The sequence below is a fragment of the Sinohyriopsis cumingii genome, chromosome 16, assembly GCF_028554795.1.
Source record: "Sinohyriopsis cumingii isolate HCF-2022 chromosome 16, ASM2855479v2, whole genome shotgun sequence".
In the NCBI taxonomy this organism is placed as follows: Eukaryota; Metazoa; Mollusca; class Bivalvia; order Unionida; family Unionidae; genus Sinohyriopsis; species Sinohyriopsis cumingii.
The window spans coordinates 88,406,478-88,433,988 of NC_142976.1; the positions used below are offsets into that span (position 1 = coordinate 88,406,478).

The following is a 27,511-nucleotide window of genomic DNA, read 5'->3' on the forward strand; positions in this document are numbered from 1 at the left end:
GCAGAGAGGGTGCAATCTCAATGAAACATCCGATGGGTAAATGAAAACACATGTACAAATTTAGAAAAACACAAACAACAAAGACAAAGTAACAAAAAAACTAACCCATTTAGAGAAACTCTCGCTAAAGTTAGAGGCTCTGGTTTAGCGATAGTGACCTTATTTTATATATTTTTTTTCATATAACATCTTAGTTTTCAAAATGATGTTTCAGCAAAAGGTCTGTTCACCCTCTCTGCTGCTGTTCCAAGAGCAACTGATAACATGCCTTTGGATTATTTTAATAAACTGTGTTTATATATGCAAAAATAAAATTCATTCTTATAACCATGTCACTCAGTAACAAAACAGACCATCGCCAGTTACTATAGTTTCTTTCTCTCACTTGTCCATTGTAATAGCATTGTAATCAGATATTTATTTGTCCAGCCAAGACAACAGGACATATCTTAGTCATGACTCTAATAACTTCTAGTGGCGGGGTTGCAACAATAAATACACAGAGCTTTGAACATTGTATTTATATTATTGACAAAATCTTTAGTTGTAAGACAGAAAGACAAAGAAAAACAGAGAGGCAGTGAAAATACAGAATATAGTTACACAAGATTTATACAAGTAAACTCTAATTGAAAATAATAGTAAAACATGAATTGTAGGAAGTAATATTTATTGATCGCAGTTATTAATAAGTATAACATTCATTTATCGTTAGTAAAAAAGCATAATTATGAAACGTAAAAAATAAATAAAAGATTAATAGATAAGATCGTGAGAGTATGGGCAAGAAATAAAACAGTAACAACAGAGTATTCCTTGAAAAAGTTAAAATATTCCAAATAAGAAACAACCTTTCAAAATTGAATTTCAAAGGAAGTTCAGTGACCAAATACTGTCACCTTCATAACTACGTAACATTTAGGCATTTCTGAGCTAAATTAAAAACACGACTTTCTTAATATATGGATTCAAAGAATCACAGATGCAAACTTCCATCTAGTTAATAATGATTTGCTTTTCTCCACTGTGTGCATACATCCTATCAATTATTTTGTATGATGAATCTCTTTAGTGAGTTTTTGTTGTGGCTTTACTATTTTCTTAAATGATTCATTTGCCATTTTCAGTGATGTAATTTAGTAATTGTCTCTTCTAATATTTATTGCAATAATGAAAAACACATTAACATGAAAAATAGCAAATTAATTTTTAGTGTAATTCTATCAATCCTAAATAAGTTAGAAATAATTCCTAGAAGGTCAACGAATAATTTTGATTGGTCATTTGTTCAATATCTGTTCTGTACAAATTTAGGATGTATACAAAACTGAAGGTGAATGAACTATTTTCATAAATGTGTACGTGAAATTTGATGATAGATATGTTGGGCCTTTTGCGGTCATAAAATGTCAGAAAGAAAGGCACACTGATATGTTCATAGTTATTTGTCAAGATGAAGGGTGTAAATAGTAAAGTAGGGATAAACCGAAATTTGTGCCTAGTCGGAAATAGACATAAAAACCAATAAGCTCTTTGCAAAAAGGAACTCTGTTTCTGTTTGCAAGATGCCGGAGACATCAGGTGTGCTGACTGCATTTTAGGTGTCTTACAATACTTTGAGCAACATCGCAAAATATTGAACATCTAGAATTAAAATCTTGTAGAATGCACACACCATGATGGATATTTCAGTGCACCAGCATTAGTTCATTATCAATTGTTTATTTCATTGGTGTAGAACTAGAACTAGTGACAGACTATAAAAATGTTTCTGATGTTAGAGAGTGGATCACAATGAGAACTATTTTGATACATCAATATGAAGAAGCCAGTTGAGAATATTATGCGTATGGTAATGGGAAAATTATAACATTACGGTGAGTACGATAAATTTGAACAGAATTTCTTTTTCATGTTCTTATTGATTAATACCATATATAGTTGGACTCCAAGCCCATATATGCCATTTACGAATACTGATCAATACCATATATAGTTAGACTTCAAGCTCATATATGCCATTTACAAATATTGATTAATACCATATATAGTTAGACTCCAAATCCATATATGCCATTTACGAATACTGATCAATACCATATATAGTTAGACTCCAAATCCATATATGCCATTTACGAATATTGATTAATACCATATATAGTTAGACTCCAAATCCATATATGCCATTTACAAATATTGATCAATACCATATATAGTTAGACTTCAAGCCCATATATGCCATTTACAAATATTGATTAATACCATATATAGTTAGACTCCAAGCCCATATATGCCATTTACGAATACTGATCAATACCATATATAGTTAGACTTCAAGCCCATATATGCCATTTACGAATATTGATTAATACCATATATAGTTAGACTCCAAATCCATATATGCCATTTACGAATATTGGATGGGCAGGTAACAAAAAAATTAGATAATAAAACAGTTCTCATCAATATTCTGCATAGCAGTTGCATTTCCATTACAAGTTATCCGATTACACCCATGAAAAAATTTGTATCACCTCTGTAAGATTTCCTAGATCTTCAAGAAGCAACTAATTATTATGTAACTAAACCATCCATACCTTATTATTATGTAACTAAACCATCCATACATCATTATTATGTAACTAAACCATCCACACCTCATTATTATGTAACTAAACCATCCATACCTTATTATTATGTAACTAAACCATCAATACCTCATTATTATATAACTAAACCAACCATACCTCATTATTATGTAACTAAACCATCCATACCTTATTATTATGTAACTAAACCATCCATACCTCATTATGTAACTAAACCATCCATACCTCATTATTATGTTGTATGCTGAAACAAATTTGTAATTCAGTTCAGAAATCTGTTGTTGTATATACCAATAGGATTAAAAAGAAAAAAACTCAAGAGTTGCTCTTTCTGATCATTGAGCTAAATACATCTAAATGTTTCAAACACCACAAGAGAACTATTTCAAAAACGACTTCGTCAAATTGGTGATAAACAATGCATTATGTAAACAAATTAAAAAATCAGTGACTACGCAACGAAAAATGCGTTTAACCTACTACAAAAAATAAAAACAATAATGGTATTTTGAAGGACATGCTGGATGAAAACCTATTAAGAGCTAAATTTATCATGAAGAAATTAAATCTGTAAAGGAAGTGTAATAAAACCATTCTTAACGAATGATGTTCAGTGATTAGTTCCACGAAGACAATTACCTAGACATTAGTATCTCCAGATCATACAATCATGAAATGTGTCATACCAAAATGAAAAAGTGGCTTTGTCAAATTTTAATGACAAGAACTATTTGGCTGACAGTCTTACCAGCATATTATCTGATGCAAGTTAAAGCCGTTTATTTCATCAAAGCAATAGGTAACGTCAGATATTATACATTTGTTTTCGAGAACTTTGAAGGAATGGGATAACTTCACTAAGAGTCTCAAACATTACAAACAACACACAAACATTCACTCATTTTGCTGTTACGCTGCAGACATAGTAGCGAGATGACTGGAAAAGTGTTGTTGTTGTGGGGTTTAATGCCATTTTTCAGCACACGATAGGCTATACATGGCGGCCAGTATTAATGATGGAGGAAGAACCCGGGAAAACCCGGAAAGAACCACCGACCCACGAGAAGCTACTGGCAAGCTTTGTCACATATCCACATTGGCCGAATCCGAGACTTGAACCCATGCAGACAGAGGTGAGATGGCAGTGATCCGTAATGGAGAGTGCTTTAGACTATTCAGCCACTCAGGGGACCCTCTGGAAAAGTGCTAAAGCTACATTAAAAATAAAATAATAAACACGCACACACTCTTTTTAAATATTTTCTATTATCTCGATAAGGAAAGAAACAAATGTGTGCCTTGGAAAATTATTATGCAGTTCATTTAGCACCACCCTTTAGGCTTCCATGAAACCTAAACAAAATATACATTCTGATGATTATGCAATGCATTGGTACTGATGCTGATCCAGAGGAAAAACTCAAACATGATCAAAGCATTGAGAAAAAAAAAGAAAAATTATATTCTGAAGCAATTAATGAAAACCAATGAAATGTTCAATCAACCAAAGAAGCAGTAAACGGTGGTTGCGTAAACATTAAAAATATCGATCATGGGCTATCCACGGCCTTTCATTGAAAAGCTCTATCCCCCCAGAAAAAAAAATGATCAGGTCTATGACTATTATTTCAAATTTTGCTAAGAATGAACATATTAAATGACAGAAATATTTAAATATTTTCCTGACAGTGATTTAATGCAAATTTTGAAATAAACTGCTGTAATTGTATATTCTGAGTACATCACATCTACACCAGGCACACAACTGACAATTTATTCTTTGATGCTTACAATGATTCATTCAATAAGCATGAAAGTAACGTTTTGCGTGAAGCTATGTTAATGTCAGCAATTGAAGTAAAACACTTTTCATGGCCTATACAAGCTAAGTAAGCAACAACTAAATTTATCAAAACGTTTGACCATGACAAGGCTGAAAATGCAAAGAAATCATTTAACACAATAGCAAAAACAATTTGAAACAATGATTTGTACTATGAAGAACAACAGTACATGGGACTAGTCATATTTATATATCAATTTCCGACTGCAAACATTTGGGTCAAAAAATACATCTCTGTACAAGAAATGGCTGTCATCCGCTCCAAATTGGCAATCTTGGTCAGCTGCTTTTCAGTAGAGATTTACTTACTAAACATTTATGTCTCAATGCTGTCAAGAGGAATGATTGTCTTCTACATCCTTCGTAGATAAAAATTTGATGAATTTGGAGAGAACTATATGGGAAAAGGTATCACAGAAAGTTTCATCTCCTCTGCTGGGCATTTTGTAGTCTATAATACACTCCTTTCTTAGCCATCAGTTCTGCATGATTGCCTAATTCAACCACACCTCCTTTATGTATAATGGCTATTTTGTCAGCATTTTGGATTGTGGACAATCTATGAGCAATCACAATACAGGTGCGACCTTTCTGTGCCTCGCTAAGAGCTTCCTGCACAATCTGAAAAAAAGTAATTTGTTTGTCATTCAAAAGGATTCGGACAAGTGAAGTTCGTTTAGTCATCATATTTCTGCATCTAATTACAACAAGCTACACTAAAACTGTAGTATTATAAATAAAGAGTAAGATCTAAATTACATTTGACGGCACAAACTGTAGTGTTGAATGATTCCAATTCATGATTTGTATTACATGTAATTAATTAAAGGTTTGATTTTTAAAGTAGTAAATTGTATGTTCTAAAAGCAATTAGACCTCAAAAGTAAACTGTTGGAGTTCAAACTACTATGCAATCAAACATTGCCTTTTCTAGGTATACAATAAGCAAATAGCGATGGCCTCCCAGACAATATACGGTATAGTCAGGAACACTATAAGTAAATAGCCATGGCCCCCACATCAGTATACTGTATAATCAAGTATATGATAAGCAAAGAGCGATGGCCTCCCAGTCAATATACGGTATAGTCAGGAACACTATAAGTAAATAGTCATGGCCCCCACATCAATATACTGTATAATCACGTATATGATAAGCAAAGAGCGGTGGCCTCCCAGTCAATATACGGTATAGTCAGGAACACTATAAGTAAATAGTCATGGCCTCCACATCAATATACTGTATAGTCAAATATACTATAAGTAAATAGTGATGGCCTCCCCATCTATCTACGGTATAGTCAAGTATACTATAAGTAAATAGTGATGGCCTCCCCATCTATCTACGGTATAGTCAGGTATACTATAAGTAAATAGTGCTGGCCTGCAATAGTTATGGCCTCTACAGCTATATTTGGTATAGTCAGGTACATTATTAGTAAATAGTACTGTCATGAAATAGTGATAGCTTTCCCATTTATCTACGGTATAGTCAGGTATACTATAAGTAAATAGTGATGGTCTTCCCATCTATCTATGGTATAGTCAGGTATACTATATAATTTTTCATAGTCTTTGCTATAAATGCTTTTAAACCTCTTTTGAGAGGCCACTTTTTGATTTAGTATGAAAAGTGTCTAAATGAGAAAAATCTCAGCTTAATGTCAGTATTTCAGCCATTTTTTTTCTATTTATAGTTTAAGGTGTACAACCAATCATCAGTAAGAATAATAATTAAAATTTTCTTAAATGTCGAAATTGTCAAATATTTTAAGATAAGAGTTAACTATTCAAATAACTAAAACAAAAACAAGATTATCATTTTATGGATTAATAGGAAAGGAAAAATTGGAGGCTATGAAAAAATACAGGTGAAATGGTACTACAGGGACCCTGGGAGTCTTTCTAATTTTGAAAATGAACCACCTTAGTGAACAATTTATGAATTGCCTTAAACTGATTGTGTAGCAACAAATTGTTGTGTCCAAGGAATGATTAATGATAAAGTGTTGCACAGTAGAGACCAATGTACGACATTTTGATACAAGTGAAAATCACGTTTGACAGAGGTAGTCTTAATCTTATTAATGTCATTCTGTATGTAATTAATCAGTCTAAAGAACTTTTAGTTTTGAAAGGAATTATTGTTGTCCTTTATTGTGTAATAAACTGGTCATATTTTTTATCAGTATACTTTTCCATTAGGAAACACTGAGAAACAGCACTCATATATGCACACATGTGACTACAATTTGCACAAAAAATATATGGTATTTGTACAAGGGAATGGTTTTATTTGTATGTATTGATTATTTATCTGTGTTCACATTTTATAGCATCATTTATAAAGAAAATCTGAAATATATGTCATAAAATTTAATGTAAATTGTTGCAGTTATGTTTGTGCAATCTATTATGGTCTGGAGGTTATAGAAGTTGTAGATGTTTGTTTCACAAGAACCACCAGTCGTATGTGGCATTAGTGACATCAGTGACATTGTGGTTTGGCCAAGTACCACAGCGGGAACGTTGGTCTAAACTCTCATATTGTATTTTGGGTTCAATTTGACTTAATTTGGAGATACTTTGTTGTTCAACACAATTGGAACAAATGCAATGCACCTATAAAGGATATGACTTTGAAGACAATCATATTTTTAAAGAGATCACCTCTTATAGAACAAATTTTTCTAGATTTGAGCTTCACCGTTCTTGAAATTGAGGATAAATACTAAATGTATTTTCATGACTATAGAGATACATTTTTCGTATCCTGAACTGTAATTATTTTTAGCCTAACCAACTATAAAGGAACTGCATACTCTGCTTTTTAGTATTATCTCTTTTGCTGCTTTGGAGGATACATTATAAAACTAAAATTCACATGGATGGGTACCTTATTTTAAATCGGTGTACATACATGACTGATACAATAGATAATACGTTTTAAGATAAAAGTTAATGTTCAGAAATAGATATACCTTTACAGCAGTAACGTAAAATACTACTGTTTGTTTTTAAACAAATATCACACTAATTTATGTTTGTACACATATTTACTGCTGTTTCACAGTCTACATGTACACTTGCCCACTTTCTTTAACCATTACTGAAATTGCCTAAAGCCGGTAGTAACCTTGACGATAATACAGCTATTGCCCCATTGATAATAGGTTCATTTAGTGTGAATACAAAATTCTTGCAAATGAAAAAGGCTTTTTCTGATGGTTTGATCCATCCTCAGTCTCTGTCTATCCTATATAACCTCTGTGGCATATTGAAATCAGCATAAAAAGATGGAGATTGCATAAATATGATGGATGACTTTCTCTGCCCCTAATGCGACATCAGAATTGGGTTTGTCCATATGGTTTGTATGTCCACACATCTGTAATTCTGGCTCGGACCTGAATTTGAGCCATAACTACTATTAAATACACATTTGTGACAAAAGCCTAACAGAAACACTCTTATTGGTAGAAAATTAAATTTGGGAAGAATATATGTATTCATTTACCAATCACACATTATATACCCATAACACTTGTTATACTCACTGCACATATACTCACTTCAGAGAGTATACTCATTATCCATTGTATACTCAATATACATTGTATAATCACTGCACACTGTATAATCATTGGACATTATATACTCATTACACACTGAATACTCATTATACATTGTGTATTCACTGAGCATTATATACTCCCTGCACTTTGTATACTCATTACACACTGAATACTCATTATACATGGTGTATTCACTGAGCATTATATACTCCCTGCACTTTGTATACTCATTACACAAAGAAATTTGTGTACTCATTACACAAAAAACAGTCATTATACATTGTATACTCATTGCATATTGTATACTCACTGCACTTTGTATACTCATTACACAATGAATACTCATTATACATTGTATACTCATTGCATATTGTATACTCATTATACATTGTATACTCATTGCATATTGTATACTCACTGCACTTTGTATACTCATTATACATTGTATACTCATTATACATTGTATACTCATTGCATATTGTATACTCATTATACATTGTATACTCATTATACATTTTATACTCATTGCACATTGTACACTCAATGCACATTGTACACTCAATGCACATTGTATCCTCGCTTCAGACTGTATACTCATTACATGTTGTATATTCATTACAGGGCAATGAAATGAAAACAAACCAAAAATGTACTGAGGTTATTAAAATTGATTTTCAATTAAATATTCTTTGTTAAAATATATGAAATGCTGGAGATCGTGTTTTCATTAATAGTACGCATAATATAGTTATCAAATGTAGGAAACTGTAGCAAATGCTAGAGATATATTTGGTATGCAGGACATACCAAAATGCTTCAGACAGCCAAAAGGTGTCTATCAAGGGGGTAATTTGGTATACCTTTTCACTCTCTGAGTCTAATGCGGATGTTGCCTCATCCAACAAGAGGATCTTCGGATTTCTAATTAGGGCTCTGGCTATTGCGATTCTCTGTTTCTGTCCACCACTGAGTTGTGTCCCCTTACGACCCACATTTGTCTCATAGCCCTAGAACAGGAAGAATACTGTCATTTAATTCAGATAATTGCAGCGATATAAAATAATCTGGTCCCAACAAATAAGAAAGCGACTGATGGTATGTTTTCTCAATCTAGCAAATCAAATAAAAGTTCTGAAATTGCATCAACATATGTACCAACTGAGATATTCATTGTCGTTTTGAAGGAATGTGTTTCTTTAACAATATGTGTCTATAACTTATGGGATTTTATATATTTTTGATCTAATTTTTAAAATATAAATTTTACAGACATTTTGACATCTTAACCTTTTATGTTGCATTATTTCACGAGGTGAAATAGTAGAAGAAATAAATATAATTAACTAGCCGATGACACACATGTTATGCTGACATTTAGAATTCTGTCAGCTAGGCAAAATCAGATAAAATTATTCATTCACATGTATTAAACTGCATCATCATCATAATCATCTTGATCAGTATCTGCAGTTGTCATGTGGTCAATAAAATGATTTAAATCAAGAGCACTTGCATCATTTAAAAACTACCATAGTTGGCTTAGCACAAACAGCAACTGATTAATTTATTGTTTTCTTTAAATTAAAAATGAACCCAGAAAAAAAGTGGTAACAGGTTGCCGTGCAAACAATAGATTCAATACAGGGTCAAGATTCATAAATGATTTTGATTTAATATGGAAATAAACTAAAGTCATACCATTGGAAGAGAATTAATAAAGTTATGAATGTTGGCACTTCTGGCTGCCTGTATAATCTCCTCCATTGTCACAACACGGTCATTATCTCCGTACGCGATGTTCTCTGTGATGCTAGCATCAAATAGGGTTGGCTCCTGGGAGACCACACTGATCTGTGACCGTAGCCACTGGAGGTTCAGGCTTTTGACATCATATCTATCTGCAAGCTATAAGGACAAATAATAGAATCTTGCTAATTTAACCACTTATGTAACACAGAAGCATGTTTCTTTGACTTTTTCTATCAGCCATTGCCTTCTTTTCATTATGACTTTATGTACCATGCAGGATGCTAATATTTTGTCCCTTAATCATGCCCGTGTTACTAGTAATCATATCTTTGTTACCATTAATCATACCCATATTATCATTAACCATGCTTGTGTTACCATTAACCTTGTCTGTGTTATCATTAACCATGCTTGTGTTACCATTAACCTTGTCTGTGTTATCATTAACCATGCTTGTGTTACCATTAACCTTGTCTGTGTTATCATTAACCATGCTTGTGTTACCATTAACCTTGTCTGTGTTATCATTAACCATGCTTGTGTTACCATTAACCTTGTCCATGTTATCATTAACCATGCTTGTGTTACCATTAACCTTGTCTGTGTTATCATTAACCATGCTTGAGTTACCATTAACCTTGTCCATGTTATCATTAACCATGCTTGTGTTACCAATTAACCTTGTCCATGTTACCATTAACCTTGTCTGTGTTATCATTAACCTTGTCCATGTTATCATTAACCTTGTCAGTGTTACCATTAACCTGGTCTGTGTTACCATTAACCTTGTCTGTGTTATCATTAACCATGCTTGTGTTACCATTAACCTTGTCTGTGTTATCATTAACCATGCTTGTGTTACCATTAACCTTGTCTGTGTTATCATTAACCATGCTTGAGTTACCATTAACCTTGTCTGTGTTATCATTAACCATGCTTGTGTTACCATTAACCTTGTCTGTGTTATCATTAACCATGCTTGAGTTACCATTAACCTTGTCTGTGTTATCATTAACTATGCTTGTGTTACCATTAACCTTGTCCATGTTATCATTAACCATGCTTGTGTTACCATTAACCTTGTCTGTGTTATCATTAACCATGCTTGAGTTACCATTAACCTTGTCCATGTTATCATTAACCATGCTTGTGTTACCAATTAACCTTGTCCATGTTACCATTAACCTTGTCTGTGTTATCATTAACCTTGTCCATGTTATCATTAACCTTGTCAGTGTTACCATTAACCTGGTCTGTGTTACCATTAACCTTGTCTGTGTTATCATTAACCATGCTTGTGTTACCATTAACCTTGTCTGTGTTATCATTAACCATGCTTGTGTTACCATTAACCTTGTCTGTGTTATCATTAACCATGCTTGAGTTACCATTAACCTTGTCTGTGTTATCATTAACCATGCTTGTGTTACCATTAACCTTGTCTGTGTTATCATTAACCATGCTTGAGTTACCATTAACCTTGTCTGTGTTATCATTAACTATGCTTGTGTTACCATTAATCTTGTCTGTGTTATCATTAACCATGCTTGTATTACCATTAACCTTGTCTGTGTTATCATTAACCATGCTTGAGTTACCATTAACCTTGTCCATGTTATCATTAACCATGCTTGTGTTACCAATTAACCTTGTCCATGTTACCATTAACCTTGTCTGTGTTATCATTAACCTTGTCCATGTTATCATTAACCTTGTCAGTGTTACCATTAACCTTGTCTGTGTTAATATTAACCTTGTCTGTGTTGTCATTAACCCTGCATGTGTTAATATTAATCATGTCTACCTATCTTATATTTTTTTCTGGAAGCCTCGGTAGCTCAGTGTTTTAGTGTGCTGGACTCATATACAGAGTTTTTGGTTCAAATCCTACCCTGACCAGCCCGAATAAGATGCTGTGGCATGTCTCTATACAAGACATTTTAGAACCCAAAGTCTTGGCACATATTAGGCTTTCATGTGCTGATGTGCATTACACTTCAATTTATCAATAAATCATCAATCAACTGAAATTTTGACATGACGGGCATTTATTACAGAAGTAGCTTTGTTTTTTTACATTTACATGTACTGCTCTAGCTGATCAAAACAACGACCTGTGAAGTAATATTTCCTATGGAGTCTTGATTAAGCATCAAACTGTTAGATCTTTGGAAACGTCACTGATCCATATATATGGCAGGTTGTCTTATCTGTGGTCTTGAAAAATTGAGGTATAGAATGGGCACATTGGGGTTTCTAATTTACAAATGAAGTTGTATGGAAGTCTTTGGAAAGTTGTGGTAAACTTATGACTTCTATTGGGAATCACGCCAGAGTCTGACAACCGCTTGGTCAAGTAAAGACCCCTGGCTTGTAACAAGAAAATTTCTGGTGTATGTGTGTTTGTCTAATGTGATTTGAATTCGTACACTGTCCAAGTCATACCAAAGACTTATACAAATTATACTAGCAGCTGCCTCACCTGGCACTCAGTATTAAGAGGTTAATTTTAGGACTGGTCGGTCTGGTGTCAGGATAATGTGACTGGGTGAGATATGTTGTTAAATGTCTGCGGCATAATGTCCCAGAGCTAGACAATTGCCAAACTGCAGACATCATAGCGATATGACTGAAAAATTGTTAATGCTATGTTAAAACTCTAAATCACACATACACACACACACACTATGTGATCAACCTAGCTATTGTAATGACTAACATTTTCCAAACCTAATACACCATCTTAGAGTCTAAGTGTCTCATTATTCATGCACTGTCACAGCCAGTAGCTACTAGCACTCGGTACCGCTGCTATACTCAATACATTCTGCCTTTGTTTGTCACACACAAAATTTTGAGATATTGACTTTACCATTCCAGTAACAAAAACATATTTGGCATATTCCTACCACTTTTCCACCTGTCGGGTCATAGAATCTTTCGATGAGGCTGACTGTGGTACTCTTTCCGCACCCACTGGTCCCTACTAGAGCTAGAATTTCCCCTGGTTTTACATCAAAACTAATTTCATTAAGGATTTTGGCATCTGGTCTTGCTGGGTAATGGAAGCTGACTTTCTTAAACTCAATTGCACCAGAGAAAGACATCTAAAGAAGAGAACAAAACATGTTTATAGAAGTAAAATGTTGGACTTCATAACAAATTAGATTGGATTGAAAAATTATCCAAATAAAATAGCAGGCAGCCATTTTACGAAAAAAAACTGGAACTTGCTGACCACAAGGCATGCAAGTCGATTATTCACACAAATCATCTTTACGGCTTACAAAAATTGTACTCCATGCTTCTATAGTGATATGTGGATTATACAAAGAGGTAAAAGAGCAATACAAGAAAAGATTTTACCGAACATTTCCGCAAGGATCAAATTTCCTGACTTTGTTACACCAATATGGGAATCAATTTTGACTAGTTAAATTTGACTGACTGCAGATTTAGTGAGGTTAAGATGACCAACAGGATTTATTTTAGCAATTTCACTCCTGAGACCGCTAAATCGCTAAAATTTTCACATGTCTTATGATTTCTTCTGTACAGTATATGGAACAGAATTCATATTGTATCAGGACTCTGTAGTGTAATGTGTTCAAAGAGACATTTGTCTTCATTTTTCTAGTTTGGTCCTGCGAAATGAAAGAGTAGATAATGAATGGATTGATTACCTGGACAATTAACACAATATGTGCACCATGTATTAAAAAGATGTACTGAACAGTGTAAGAGTTAAGGTCCAGAAACAAATATACTTAGAGACAGATGAAAAGACAAATTATGGACAGCCAGCTAAACAGATCTCTTTATTCCTCCTCCTAATAATATCGGTGGACAAGAACAACATCATCAAATACTTACAGATGTTCTGCCATCAGTACTGGCTGTGTCAATTGCAGGAACCCTGTCTATAATGGCAAAGAGTCTGGCAGTAGCCAGTTTGGCTTTGTTGAAATCTTGTGATGATGCGGCATTTCTTCCTATACTCATCCCTCCAAATATGATTGCTGCGAACACCCTGGAGATAAGTGGACAAAAAGTATTACGTTTAGGAGATTATAGTTATGCAAAAACTTAATATAATAATTAACAACAAAATGAAATATACACATACACTGTGCTCTGTAAAGAACATAATTTAGCTCCCTTGTGTGGAAATAATGCTATTTATCTTAAATTTGATAAAGTCAAACCACTTAATGTATCACATAATCATCTAAAGCAGTTTTGACTTTCTTAAGTGATTTAGGTATTGGACATTAAAATCTGGTGGTATCATGTCTGTGGTTATCCTTAGTGCTCAAATACATTTTTAAATATTATCATCGCCTAATAATATGAGAAATTTATTCCAAGGCTAGCAAGCAGTCTTGGACATTATCAAATTCCAGTCCTCTCATCTCCCCCAAGACTGCAGACAGTCACTAAGTTATTCAATATTTTATATAATATTTCCAATGACATTTCATTTGTCCAAGCATGAAAACATAAGATACTGAGCTTTTGGCAGATGGTCTGAGGATCATGTGGAGCTTTTCCAGTAACACCCACCAGTGTTGTTATATCATTGAAATTTGTCCAATTCATTTGACAAGGCAATACGAATCGATGAGACTGACAAAGGTAACTATCCAAACAATGATGTCTGACGTTTCCTGAATTGAAGATGGTTTGAAGCAACCGTTTGTTTCAGATGAGTTTCGTTTGTTCTTTGGAAAATCTGAAATAATTGTTGCATGTGAAACAACTCTGTCTAGAACCTGCAATGAGATTCTGTTGGGAAGACCTCAATAGTATTTATAGATAGGGATGCACTGCCGAGGGTCCCAAATAGGTATCAAGTTGTGCACCATGCAGGAAGATAAAAGATTTTGCTTACCAGAGTGTTTTCATGTTGAGACTGGATCTTTCATTTTAGCTAAACAATGTTTACAAGTAAAGAAAGACCTATTTTGGACTAAGTAGAAAATGGGGTTGCGGGGAGTTGACTCAATCCACACACTCACCTCAAAATCACAAAGATGAATTGAAATTCAGTTTCCTATTCTTGTACATAATTACAAACAAAAGATCTGTAAGTCTAATTAAGCGTGACAATATAGTGACAATCGGTATGTAAACCTATTCATATCAAAGCCCATGGGTAAAGCCTAAAGTCATGCCCGCACATTTCATTTAACCAGATACTGGTTACGCAGAAATAAAAAGTGAGTTCTAAATATGAAACTATTCATGTACTGAGAATCAAGACAAATACCCAATCATGTCCTGGAATTTACTGATGAAACGCATGCTGATGTACTTGCAAAGCTTAACATGAAACACTTGGGTGGCATATTCCCAACTAGTGGTATATCAGACATATTCCCAACCCTTATGAAAAAGGTTTTCATCTTTTAGAAACTTGTTTCATCAATCCATTTAGTTATTCCTCAAAACACAGCAAAGTTATCCCAAATCAACAAATTAACCTTGTTTTATCCCAAGTGTTGGAGTATATCTTAGACTGTGCATATAATGACATCGTATTAATCCTGCAATATTGTTGGACAGACACGATAATGCCCAGACAAAAAATAAGGATCCGTTGGAATGATGTTTACTGTGTCTTTATTAGCCACATCTTACAAACTTGATATATACAACATTTCTTACCTGAAAACGTAGTTGAAAGTCAAATTCTCATTCTGTACAAGATAAGCTCCATAGGTAAAGGCAGCAGCATAAGCGAAGAAAACGATTCCGTTAGACATGGCAAAAAAGAAACCAGCTACAAAAGCCCTCCTTATTCCTTGGCTGTAAAGGAAAATTTAAAAACAAAAGTTTATTTTCCTTTGATCTGGTGAATTTCAATGGGGTCATATTTTTTTACATTTACGGCCTGTGTTTGTAGTTTAAGAATACTGAAATTTTGCTGTAATTAAACCTCCATCACAAGCATAAAATTTGCCAGAATTTCGTACGTGAAACTGAGTGCAGAATACTTTGTGAATACTGTCATGCAATGACATGTGCATTATAAATTTAATTAATTTGCTAAAAGTGTCTATTACAAAGTACAGCATATGCTAAATTTCAATACTATTTGATGACACCAAAGTTATTAAAATTCACAGCAAGATATGGAACAAATACGAATACATCTATATCTCCACGATTGATATTCTAAGTCACAAAATGTTTGTATCAGTAACGGGATGAAACAAACTATCTTTCACCTATTGTCCAATGATGTTATTACAGAAACATTGTGCCAAAAACACTTTCACTGTGATATTACATGTGACAACAAATGCGATTTCAGTCTAGTTTAATGTATATATTTATATCCTTTCATTTGTGTATAATTAATAGAAAATTAAGGTAAGAAGATCAACTATTTGACTTTCTTTTTAAACTTCTCTGAAAACAGTTCTCATTATAGCATATATTTTGTATGCTATACGTTTGAGGATACACGCATGCGCTGATCATCCAAACTAGTAAATAGGCATGGAAGCTGTGTTAATCAAAGACTGGTTGCAGCATCAATCGAAATCAAAGTACCTGGAACAAAAACATTTTCGAAAATGGTGGTCATTGAGGTTTCTAAACTTTAGTCATTACAACATGGTGTGTGTTAGTATATTGGGGAAGAGATAAACTGAATCCTGTACTACTTACTTGCTATTTTAACGTTTCTATCTCTTTTCTTGCATTTGTCATCAGTCTAACGTGAAATTTTCTCTTTCAATTAGTAACTCGAGGACTAGAGTGAAAACAAACACTCTGGTGCGCTGTCAAAGGAAGGTCGAATGGAATAAAGGATGAATCAGCACCAAAAGGAGGCTTTCATGATATGATTCTAAGAGGAATTATTAATACTGGCTCAATATGATTCAATTGACAACGATAATACTTGTATGTCACTTCTAGCTGGTGTTAAATAAAGAAGGAAGCTACTGTCTTTAAGGTAAGATTCTAGAAAAAAGCCTCACTCAGAAGTTCATTATGAAACATTGATAACGAAAATTGTACACATGAAAGTTTCCACCTAGAAACAAGTGAGCAAGAGACTGACTGCATCAATGGATTGATGTGCAGGACAGACCAACTTGGCAGTGAGGACTCCAGGGTAACCACCAACAGGTCGAGAAGATCACTGAACCATTATGATTATCACCACGGGGATCTATCAGGACATACCGTGACGTCGACGTCCAGACCTTCTAAAGAACATGAGGCATTATTCTGAGGGTTGGGAGGGTGTAGGCGTGCAGTCAATATCATTTCAGACTGAAGGAGTCAATCGTCCATGCACACTGTATGGGCCTTTTTGAGACATTAAGTGGTAGTTTATTGCTCAGCCTCGTTGCAAACAAGTCTACCATTGATGTCACCCATGTGTGAAAAAGACTCTTTGCTACCAGCTGTTGCAGAGATCATTTTGTGAGGACTGTTTGCCCATGTTTGGACACGCAGTTTACTACAATATTCATCTTGCATAGAATTTGGATGACTCTGAGACTAATACCCTCAGAATCTGTGCAAATTCGAAGACTTTCAAACACAAGAAAGGGGAATGAATGCCACAACCAACATGATATCCATGAAGAGAGAAAAACATCTGCGTTTATGAGATTGATGAACCCATGCAGTTTAGAACAATGGCATACATTTCTATCTTGTTGATGTGCAGGAAAAAATTTTGTTCTGGGGTGTGTATTGGAACTACAGCTAGAAATCTGTCTTGATTTATCTAACAGCTGAGGTGGTGACAACAAAATATGGATCCCAATAGAATCTGGGTTGCAAGAGGTTGTATGTAAGGTCTATTTCCAGTAGAAGAAACTAGTGATGCCTCATATATGACTTTCCTGTGTAACTATCCAACGCTGCATTCAAGGTTCCCAGAACACAGAGTTAAAGGGTTTTTCTGTGGAATGGAAGGAGGGCATATGTAGGTAGGTACATATACCCTCCTTCCATTCCGCTATAGGCCAATAAAGACTATCAAAATGTTCGCCCTTATGCTAACTAAGACAGACATCTCTATCTTGAAATGCTCTTCCAGAATAACCTTGTTGTATGTGAAAATCAACGATAAAGCAAAATTATCCCCGTCCATTACGTCCGACCTGGCCCCTGAAAAACACCCCAATCTAGTGCCTTCTAGGACGTTGGCAGGAAACAAATCGACTTGAAAGGGTTGACAACTTCCGTTCTAAGGGATGATGCTGATGGAAGATATCACAAACTTCATTCTCTGGATTAATGTCAGACCCTTTAGCAAATGAGGGGCGAGGTGTTTAAAAGGCACTCCGGTGGTTCTTTTGGAGTACATAAGAACTAATAGTTCAACATCCTATCTCAGCTGGCGTGAAGTGACGGGACTATCTTTTCTGGTATCTCTACTTGGAGAAGTGATTGACAATCCCCGTTCGAAACCAATACAGATGAGTGGAATTCCATTTCCCTTTCCTTCTATAATGGAGCCAAATAATTTGAAGAAAGCCTTGCTTTTTCCACCCACCAATGGACCCAAGGGAAACACATCCATGGCAGACATTTTAGTCTCACCAAATTTCCCACAACCAGCAGGGACTGAAATGGGTAACGATCCGGTTAGGTAATTAGAAATCCTGGTGCTGCCGGAAAAGAACACCCAGTGACTACCATTTGATGTCCTGCCAGGTGACTTGTTCTGGGTACCCAATTATCGGTGACGGACACTCTGTGACCTGCATCTGTCTTCTTGCTAGGTGACTGGCGCCTGATACCCAGAGTCCTCAGCCCTGAGGCCAACCAGGTGAAAAAGATCGCAGAGAGGAGTTTATATTTATGGAACTTGACTCAACGATCTTGATCCCATTAACAAGGAGAAAAAAACAGACCGCAATTCCTGGAACTTGATTGGGAATGACTGCGAATTACTTAAACCGAGAAGTAGCTTTGCTCCCTTCAGGGATAGGCAAGCTGGCAACTTTCTTGCAATGTAAAATATTATTTATCCCTCCTAGGATCAGCTTATTAGTCATTTACTTATTACAGAGAAGTCCCTTTCATCCCTTGCTTGAACGGAGGGTGTTGACCAAAGAGGAAGAAGAGAAGAGGTTCCTTTTTCTGACATTCATGTATGCAAGTACAAATAATAATTCCAAACAAGCTGGATGGGTGTGCCATGTATGCAAGTACAAATAATAATTCCAAACAAGCTAGATGGGTGTGCCATGTATGCAAGTACAAATAATAATTCCAAACAAGCTGGATGGGTGTGCCATGTATGCAAGTATAAATAATAATTCCAAACAAGCTGGATGGGTGTGCCATGAAGTTTCTTCATGTTGTATTTCCCAACTTCTTGTGGAATCCTGAAAGGCTGGAAGAAAGTTACCAAAACCAACATGTGTAAAGGGTCATATGCACTCTAACACTGGTAATAACAACAATTACCAAAATACAGAAATAACATTTAACTAGCATTTGCAAAAAAAATCATGAAAACGACAAATGGGACACTGATGGTTGAAAATAAATGCAAAGACTTAGAAGAAAAGTCAGCTGCAACACAAAAATGGATACAATTGATTGAAAATATGACAAAAGACATTTTTATGAGCAAAACTTTTATTGCCCATGAGACCTGTCTTATATCGCACATATCAACTGACGAGTGCGTAACACATCGAATTTGGATTATGTTTATTTTTGTTTCAGATCAATTACTAAATGAAAGAAAGAATTTGCACAGAGGACTGGAGGCTGGCGCCAGAAAATGAGATAGCAAATTAATAATAGCAGCCAATCTAGAATTCCTATCATAACATACCTAAGCATGTAGTCAATGATCTTGCTATATCTCATTATGAAGGTCTCCTCTCTCGTTAATGACACAACTGTCCTCATGTTATCAACAGACTCAGTGAAAATCTGGAATAGAACATAAACGTTCGTGATATCACAATTAAGCTTGTAAAATAAAATTAATTTTAGGTTAAACATTTATTTTCTACACTTTCATTAATGAAATCATGTGCACGTATATCATATGGACAGTACCCATCAACTGAAGATGCCAATCGTGAGATAGCAAAGGTTGAATGTATTCGGATAATATTAGCTCTTGTTTATGATGGTCATTTTCACCATATAGGACTGTATGTACTGAGTAGTACAATTTAGTTCTGTTAAAGCTATGTAGAAAAACATGGATGTATGTATGTATCTATGTATGTATGTATGTTCAAAGACTCATGAGCACAAATCCATACTTATCTTTCTGGAGAATATAGTAGCAATTGACATAGGATTCGAAAGAATCTTGTAGAACGTTGGTGCAAAGTAAGCGTAAAATGATGAACTTACAGAGACTTTACATTATTACGACCCACCTTGAAAGTGGTAGGGTGGTTACCCTTATCTGTCCATCAAACGCTAGTTAAATTATGCATATATGTCATTTCAGGCAACAGATAGAGTGGCAGAAACAAACTTTTAATTAATATTTTATACATAATCATACTTAGGTGTCCCACTATGCTCCTTTCCGGCCTCTGGGGTTCTAACTCCAACAAATCCAGTTCAGGTTTGGATTTCATGAAGCCGAAACTTAACTTCAATTGTGAATCCAGAATTCTGATTACTTGCTATACAAGTCTGACATTAAATTGACCAATCAAATTCCTTAAATAGGGACTAAAGTCTAAGACTCGTTGACAGTTTATGAAACTGAAGCCTGTTGTGATTTAGGTTCACGCTTATTATGAACATGAGAAGAAAGTGTATGTGGATTCTTAAAGTAGCTTTAACTATTTTTCATTCATATCGTTACGATGTCTGCAGTGTGACAGTTTATAGTGATGTCTAGCACTGGGGCATCATGCTGCAGTCATGTAGCATTATGTCCCACACCATCATATTATCGTGGTACCAGGCCAACCAGTCCTAACACTACCCTTTCAATGCTGAGCGCCAAGCCAGGCAACTGCTAGTTCCATTTTATAAGTCTTTCGCATGACTCAGCCGGGGTTCAAACCCACGACCTCCTGCATCTGAGGTGGTCAATCTAACCACAAGGCCAACCAGGCGGTCTCCTCTCAGAATTGGAGGAAAATGGGAAATATTAAGAAGATAACTCCAGATGGTTTGCACCAACGATGAAGAAAACATTTGCTCTGTTTAAGACCTATACTCATGCTATGAGTTAAAGGCTGACTATTGTAACACCACTGTCATATTTGTAGATATAGCTAACTGGTCTTCAAATACAGAAATGCAAAATGTAATAACACTTTTCAGTCTATTTCTATTTAAAAGCTAAATAGTCAATTTGATAATAGCGTTACAAATATTGACACATCTTTATTGAAAGTAAGCAAGATTCCATTTCTGAATTACAGCATAACAAAAAGGAAGTCTTTCCCAATATTCATAATCTGCAAACTAATATGGTTGCTGTGGTTATAAAGTAATCAATGAATTTATCAAAGTTTCAGAATGTATTCATTTGTCTGCAGTTGAGACACTAATTTTGTGTTTGACAGTGGAGTGATTTGAAGCAATTTGCATCCTGCAGCAATTAAGCTTACACAGAATAAAAAGGTATCAATGATCCTTGCAATTGCTAGGATTGCTAACAGTCAAATGCTGTATCATGCCTGACTTAGTTATGAAAAAGCATTGTGGCATTTCAAAGATTTCTGGAGTATTTGTTTCAAATTTGTGAAATGACTAGGATCTTGTATATAGATACATTCTCACTTGCCAGAACATTTCTCTTGTAATTGAGGTGTTAGATAAGGGAATGGGTTATCACCCTTACTGTTTGCGATATCCCAAAGTGATCTGAGTGACTATATGCCAAAATACTAAACTTTCTTACCATTAGTTGGTAACATTTTACACGAAGCACATTACAATAATTGAGGTGCCCTTGAAATTATTTTAAATCATACTTGCAGATGATACAAGTTATATTTGTGGAATCTGCAGACCATGTTCTAATAGTCTTAAACTGTATGTTGGAATATAAAAATACATGGAAATTATGAAAAATAAATAAACAACCCAAAGTTTTCATATTTTTGAAAACAATGCTAAGAAATGTTTGTAATTTTAGATATCTAATTTTGTATGTTGATGCATACGATTTTGTTTCCTTGGGTATCATTTTTTTAAAACTTTAATGGCAAATTTCATAGAGAAAAGGCTTGTTTACTTCGGCAAACTAGACAGGGTGCTTTGTGTAGTAGGTAAATATAGGATGTTTGAATTATCTATTGATATGCAACAATGTGTATTTCATGTTATGGGTTTGTTTATATTCTCATATATTTCAAAAGCATGGAAGTTTGAGAATTTTAAAATTATTTAGCAAAAATGTCTTGAACTGTAAAAACAGTACACTAGGTATATAATTCTTGGAGAGTTATGATCATTTCAATTTATGTTATTGTATAAAAGGATTGTATACTTTTCAGATAAAGTATTAATGGACTAAACAGAAAATGAACTATGTATTACGTTTTATTCAGTATTGGTGCAGGAATTAGGTAGATGGTACTTATAAGCATCTATGATGACATCGTGTAAGAAATCTGTATATGAGAATAGACTATTGAACATATTAGATTAACAAGCTTTTCACAGTTTAGAATGTATACAACCAGCAGCAGAACATTGACTTAAAGATCGGTTGAAACCGTAATGATTACATATAATCCAATTATCATCTACTATAGAATGTTTAAATCTGAATTTAATTTTGAAGAGAACATCACTACAAAACCATGTAAGCTAAGACATTACTTTTGAAAATTAAGAAGAAACCATAGATTACTGATGTGCTAGGTTATTGATGCTTCTTACGAACAGTTTCAATTGTACACATCAGGTCAACTGGTGACATATATCGCTATCTTAACTTTGTGTACTTTACGTTTTTTAACAATGCAATAAAATATGTTATACCAAAGAGTTTCTATTCACACTCAACTTCTAACAAATTAAGAATTATTACAATACGACGAATATAAATAAACTCTCTTTTGGAATTAAATAAAGTCTTTCAAAACTAAATAAATTCAGCATGTTCATACGTAAGAAACTGTGTACGTAAGTTTTAGTTTTCGTATTATCAGCAGTTTGGCCTGTCTCTGACCTTCTATCAAACTTCTACTTCAAAATACATTACTCTAACATTGTTTACTCTGTTTAAAATTATAGATTTCTAGTTAAAGATGTTATGCAGTGTTCACATACTAGGCCCAATATAATGTCCTTAAGATGGCATCTATAAATATTGAAATCTTGCAAAATCTTGCCAGTAGCTGACTGCCGTGTTGAGGTGTCGAAATACATCGTTCTTAACGTTGATCAAGACCTCACACATTCCTTAATTAATTCGACTTTGAAATACTAAAGAGAGGAAGCTATAAATCGAAGTTACGGATTCTACTACTGATGTCTAGTAGATAATATTTTTACTTTAATAATTGCTAAAGAAATTTCACCCATAAGTAAAATATAAAGAAAATGGTAATTACTGATTCAGGGCCACCAAAGATGTAACAAAAGTATTTACCACTCCAATAAATGCAACAGCAAATGCATAAATGTGACTTATCGCACAATGTAACATACCTGACCCGTTTCTTCTATTGATTTTTTGTCTGATTTGGAAAATCCTGTAATAAGCCGCCCCTGAACGATTCCCACGCCAATCATGATGGGCATAAAGGTCAGAATCACAAGCGTAAGTTTCCAGCTGTAGTAGAAAGCGATAACAAGCGACGCAATGATAGTCGCCATAGACTCCAATACCAACCCGATTTTAGACCCAGTTGCCTGCAGGAGAAAAGACAAGTCAAAATGTGAATGTGTCACTGAAATTGAAAAACTTACATAGCTTTGCTAAAAATCACAGGTACTAGGAATTAGATGAAGTTAAGGGACTTGCAGACCTTTTAAACATAACAAAATAGTTTCTTTTATCCTTGTGCTGCTTGTGACAATATCATATAAATTTAATCAGATGGCTGGATTGCAAGTGTTAAGATTGTGAGAACCTGCGATGATAAAGAGCAGCTCATACAAGCTGCAGATATAAAAAACAGAACAAGATACATCGATTCTTTGCAATAAAGTCCTTCAGTATAACAATCCCCTTGTTAACTTAGGTTAGGGCGATGCTGTCATTAAATTTGTAAAATTATGTTGTGTCTACTTCGTTTTGGTTCTTGGCACAATTCTAACTTAGTTTCAAACCGCTAAGTAATATTTCTTCAAATCATTTTATACATTATTTTGATATAGCCTTGTGTCATTGCTACTTCGTTTTGGTTCTTGGCACAATTCTAACATAGATTCAAACCGCTAAATAATATTTCTTCAAATCATTTTATGCATTATTCTGATATAACCTTTTTAGAATGCCCTTCAGTATAACGCTGCCTCCTTTAAAATATGAATCACCTGAATGACTCATATGAACCGCGTTATAAAAAGAAGCCTGCAAGTATCCAATCGGGATCTCTGTGATGTGATATATATAGTATTGTGACATTAGAAATCGATGCAAAGCCGGGTACTGTGAAAAAGTTTGTACTGTGGCATTTCTCCACATACCGAGAGAAGTACCACAGTATCCAACAATTATATCAGGGACCAACAATTCAATGTTTTCTGGCAGGGGCCTGATATATGTGTTTGATTTCATTTTTCAATGACTGGAAAAATACACAGCCTTGATTTATAGCAAACTAATACCATGTTCTATCCATGATATTATTAAAAAAAAATTATCATCTTGCGATAAAAGAAAATAAAATATTTCGGTCCAGAAAAGACCACACAGCCCTCACCTTCCCTCCGATAATTAAATTGCCAGTACCTTACAGTAAATTAATTTGCTATATGCATGTTAATTGTTGTATAAATTGCAGTCAAAAAGCTATAACTACAGTGACATTATTACGCTTACGCTATAGCTGATACTGAGAAAGACATGTTAACATTAGAGAGCATATTGATAAAATAGTAAGTGTTGATAATGAAGTCTCCAATTTTATAATTACACTATTGATGTGATAGACTCGGATAATCTGAATGGGATACAAATAGGCGGGCAAGATATTTATCAGAGAGGACCACTAAACATTAAACATGCTTATTCATCAAACGAGAAAATATTTAGTAGACTTGAGAAATTATGTGTACATCAGACAGAAAACAAGTGCTTTCTTCAAAATTGTAGGATTATTCGCAATCTTACCAATAAATACAAATACTTAACACATGCATAAGCATCCTGAATATACGTGGGTACAAAAAAACAACAGAGAAGAAGCTACAACTATTATACATCACTTACCCCCTGTACTATGGTACAGTCATTGGATAGTCTGGTGGTAAGGTGACCCACCTTGTTGTTTGGTTCATCGAAGAATGCAATATCCTGCAAAGAAATGACTTTATGAAATTTTATAGATTATGTTATCGAGAACATAGAAAATGCACAAAAACGAGGAAAATGCATACCTTTTTAATCGCTCAAGTTAAGCAAACCACGTATATAATTCTTCTCAAATAGAAATTTTCATTAGAGTCCAAACAGCCTCAAATTTTCTAAAATGTCTTCAATGATGCAGAATTTGTTTGCATTTTACACACTACATTAGGCGATTCAATATTACACAAATATACTAGATAAATGTGCCTTCTTATTAGCCTTTTGATTGGATATTAATTTAATAGATAACTACTTATATGAACAAAAACCTTTGAAACTCTCTACGTCATTTCATTCATATTCTATTATAAGCCAACGTTTTCTTGCAAATCCAGGATTTTGATTGCGATTCAAATTTAACGAGTGAATTTCATCAAATCATGTCCCATGCTCTACAAACTGAGAAAATACAAATTAGTTTCAGTGCTTCGATCTATGGCCTTACCTTGAAGATGTGTGCATGAATTTGATAACCATATCTTCAACTTAAGATGCAGAGATGTACAAAGGTTTTATCCCCGCATCGCTATCCTCTTTACAGTTATACGGCAGACAACGACTGCAAATGCAGATCTTGGACCAGGACGTTGAAGAAAGGATATTAAGTGGGTATGTGACACACTCTTTCAAGAATATCATGCATCATAATTTCATCAAAAACTGCAAAACGTCAGCTTAAATTAAAGAGGTGATGGGCATAACAACAATGAAACTGACAAATAAATGGAAGGGAAAACAGATATTGAATGTTAAGTCCTCCCCTTTTCTTGAAATTCGATAAAACTTAATGTTCTCTAGATCAACAATAAAGTGATCCTCCCAATTTGACACACTGATCATAAAAACTCTATTCCTGAAGCTAATCCATAAGGAGAAACTTTTACCTACCTGTCTTAAAATGGCTCTGAACGTCAAGCTCCGTAATCGTCTAGTCAAGTTGGCACCAGCATTAGTGAAACACACTAACTGTAATAGGTAAATAACAATAATGAATTATATGTAGTCATACAGCTTGGATTCTTAGAGTTGGACCAACAAAATGATACATTATATATGTGTTAATCAGATTTCATATATATGGGCATCTCTCTCTGTGTGCCATTGTGAGTGTGTGTGTGAATCTATACAAGCCTGTACATGTGTAAATCAATCTGTACAGGCCTATAGATATGAAATCTGATGAATACATATATAATGGAATCCGAGTAACATCACTTGTGTCAGGCTGTATCATTTAGCTTGTCCAACTTTAAGAATCCAACTGTTTGATCTGTTTGAAATGTGTTAACAGGTGTACAGTGCAAACTGGTACAAAACACACTAAGGAAAACATTGATAGACTGGTACAATGCACATTAAGGAAAACACTGATAGACTGGTACAGCACACATTAAGGAAAACACTGACAGACTGGTACAACGCACATTAAGGAAACATTGATAGACTGGTTTACATAATGAACAGGTAAGAGATGCTGGTAGATTAAAAGACAAAACCAATGGATGAAAGATAAAATGGTAGTAAAACAAACAAAGCAACATCATACATACATACATACATGCATGCATACATACATACCAACCTAACCACATCCATACATACTTACCTGCCTAGCTACATACCTAACTACTACCCACGTACATACATACATACCTACCTGCCTAGCTACATACCTAACTACTACCCACATACATACATACATACACACATACATACATATTGTATTTGCCAAATTTTACATTGCAATTTCAGAATTAACAAGCGAAAATGAAATGACACTAGTCTTATGGGATCTGGATTATATAAAATTTTATTGCAACAAATACAGCTGCTTTGACATTTAATAGTGTCTATTGTTTAATAAATTCGAGTTTTAAAAAGTGTATACAGTTATCGAAAGGAGGAAAGAAAATAGCAGTAGAGGCAGTTTGTGATTTCGTCAACAAAGGTTTTCCTGAATTTGTTTCATGTGAATTCAAAATACTGCTATTATAACAAACAACAAGTAGTTATGGGGTTGCTCCAGAAATGTAGCTGACACCAAGTTGCACAAAAATAGTACAGAAAAACATTATAACTAGCCAAGGTGACATTTTACGATGATAAGGGAATGCAGGATATGGAATTTTGGCAAAACAAAGATATGTCAATCGTTTATAAAGGACTTGACAGCAAATTGATAGTTGCTATGTGCATATGATAGATGTATTTTAATACTATTACCAAAACAAACTAC

The 27,511-nt window shown here is 34.4% G+C and overlaps 1 protein-coding gene across 2 annotated transcripts in view; it reads right to left on the reverse strand.

Moving 5' to 3' along the window:
* Window positions 1–653: 653 nt before the first annotated feature.
* Window positions 654–27,511, reverse strand: part of LOC149780958 (ATP-dependent translocase ABCB1-like) — a 94,548-nt gene continuing 67,690 nt past the window's right edge. For both annotated transcript variants that reach the window (XM_089938059.1, XM_089938058.1), the window contains 10 exons: window positions 26,164–26,241; window positions 25,138–25,221; window positions 23,409–23,612; window positions 19,597–19,697; window positions 15,444–15,584; window positions 13,650–13,806; window positions 12,686–12,883; window positions 9,726–9,932; window positions 8,888–9,034; window positions 654–5,073 (listed from right to left, as the gene is read on the reverse strand). In XM_089938059.1, coding sequence (XP_089794185.1) covers window positions 4,876–5,073; window positions 8,888–9,034; window positions 9,726–9,932; window positions 12,686–12,883; window positions 13,650–13,806; window positions 15,444–15,584; window positions 19,597–19,697; window positions 23,409–23,612; window positions 25,138–25,221; window positions 26,164–26,241 — 1,515 coding nt within the window. In that variant the 3' untranslated portion in view covers window positions 654–4,875. The remainder of the gene's footprint in view (window positions 5,074–8,887; window positions 9,035–9,725; window positions 9,933–12,685; window positions 12,884–13,649; window positions 13,807–15,443; window positions 15,585–19,596; window positions 19,698–23,408; window positions 23,613–25,137; window positions 25,222–26,163; window positions 26,242–27,511) is intronic.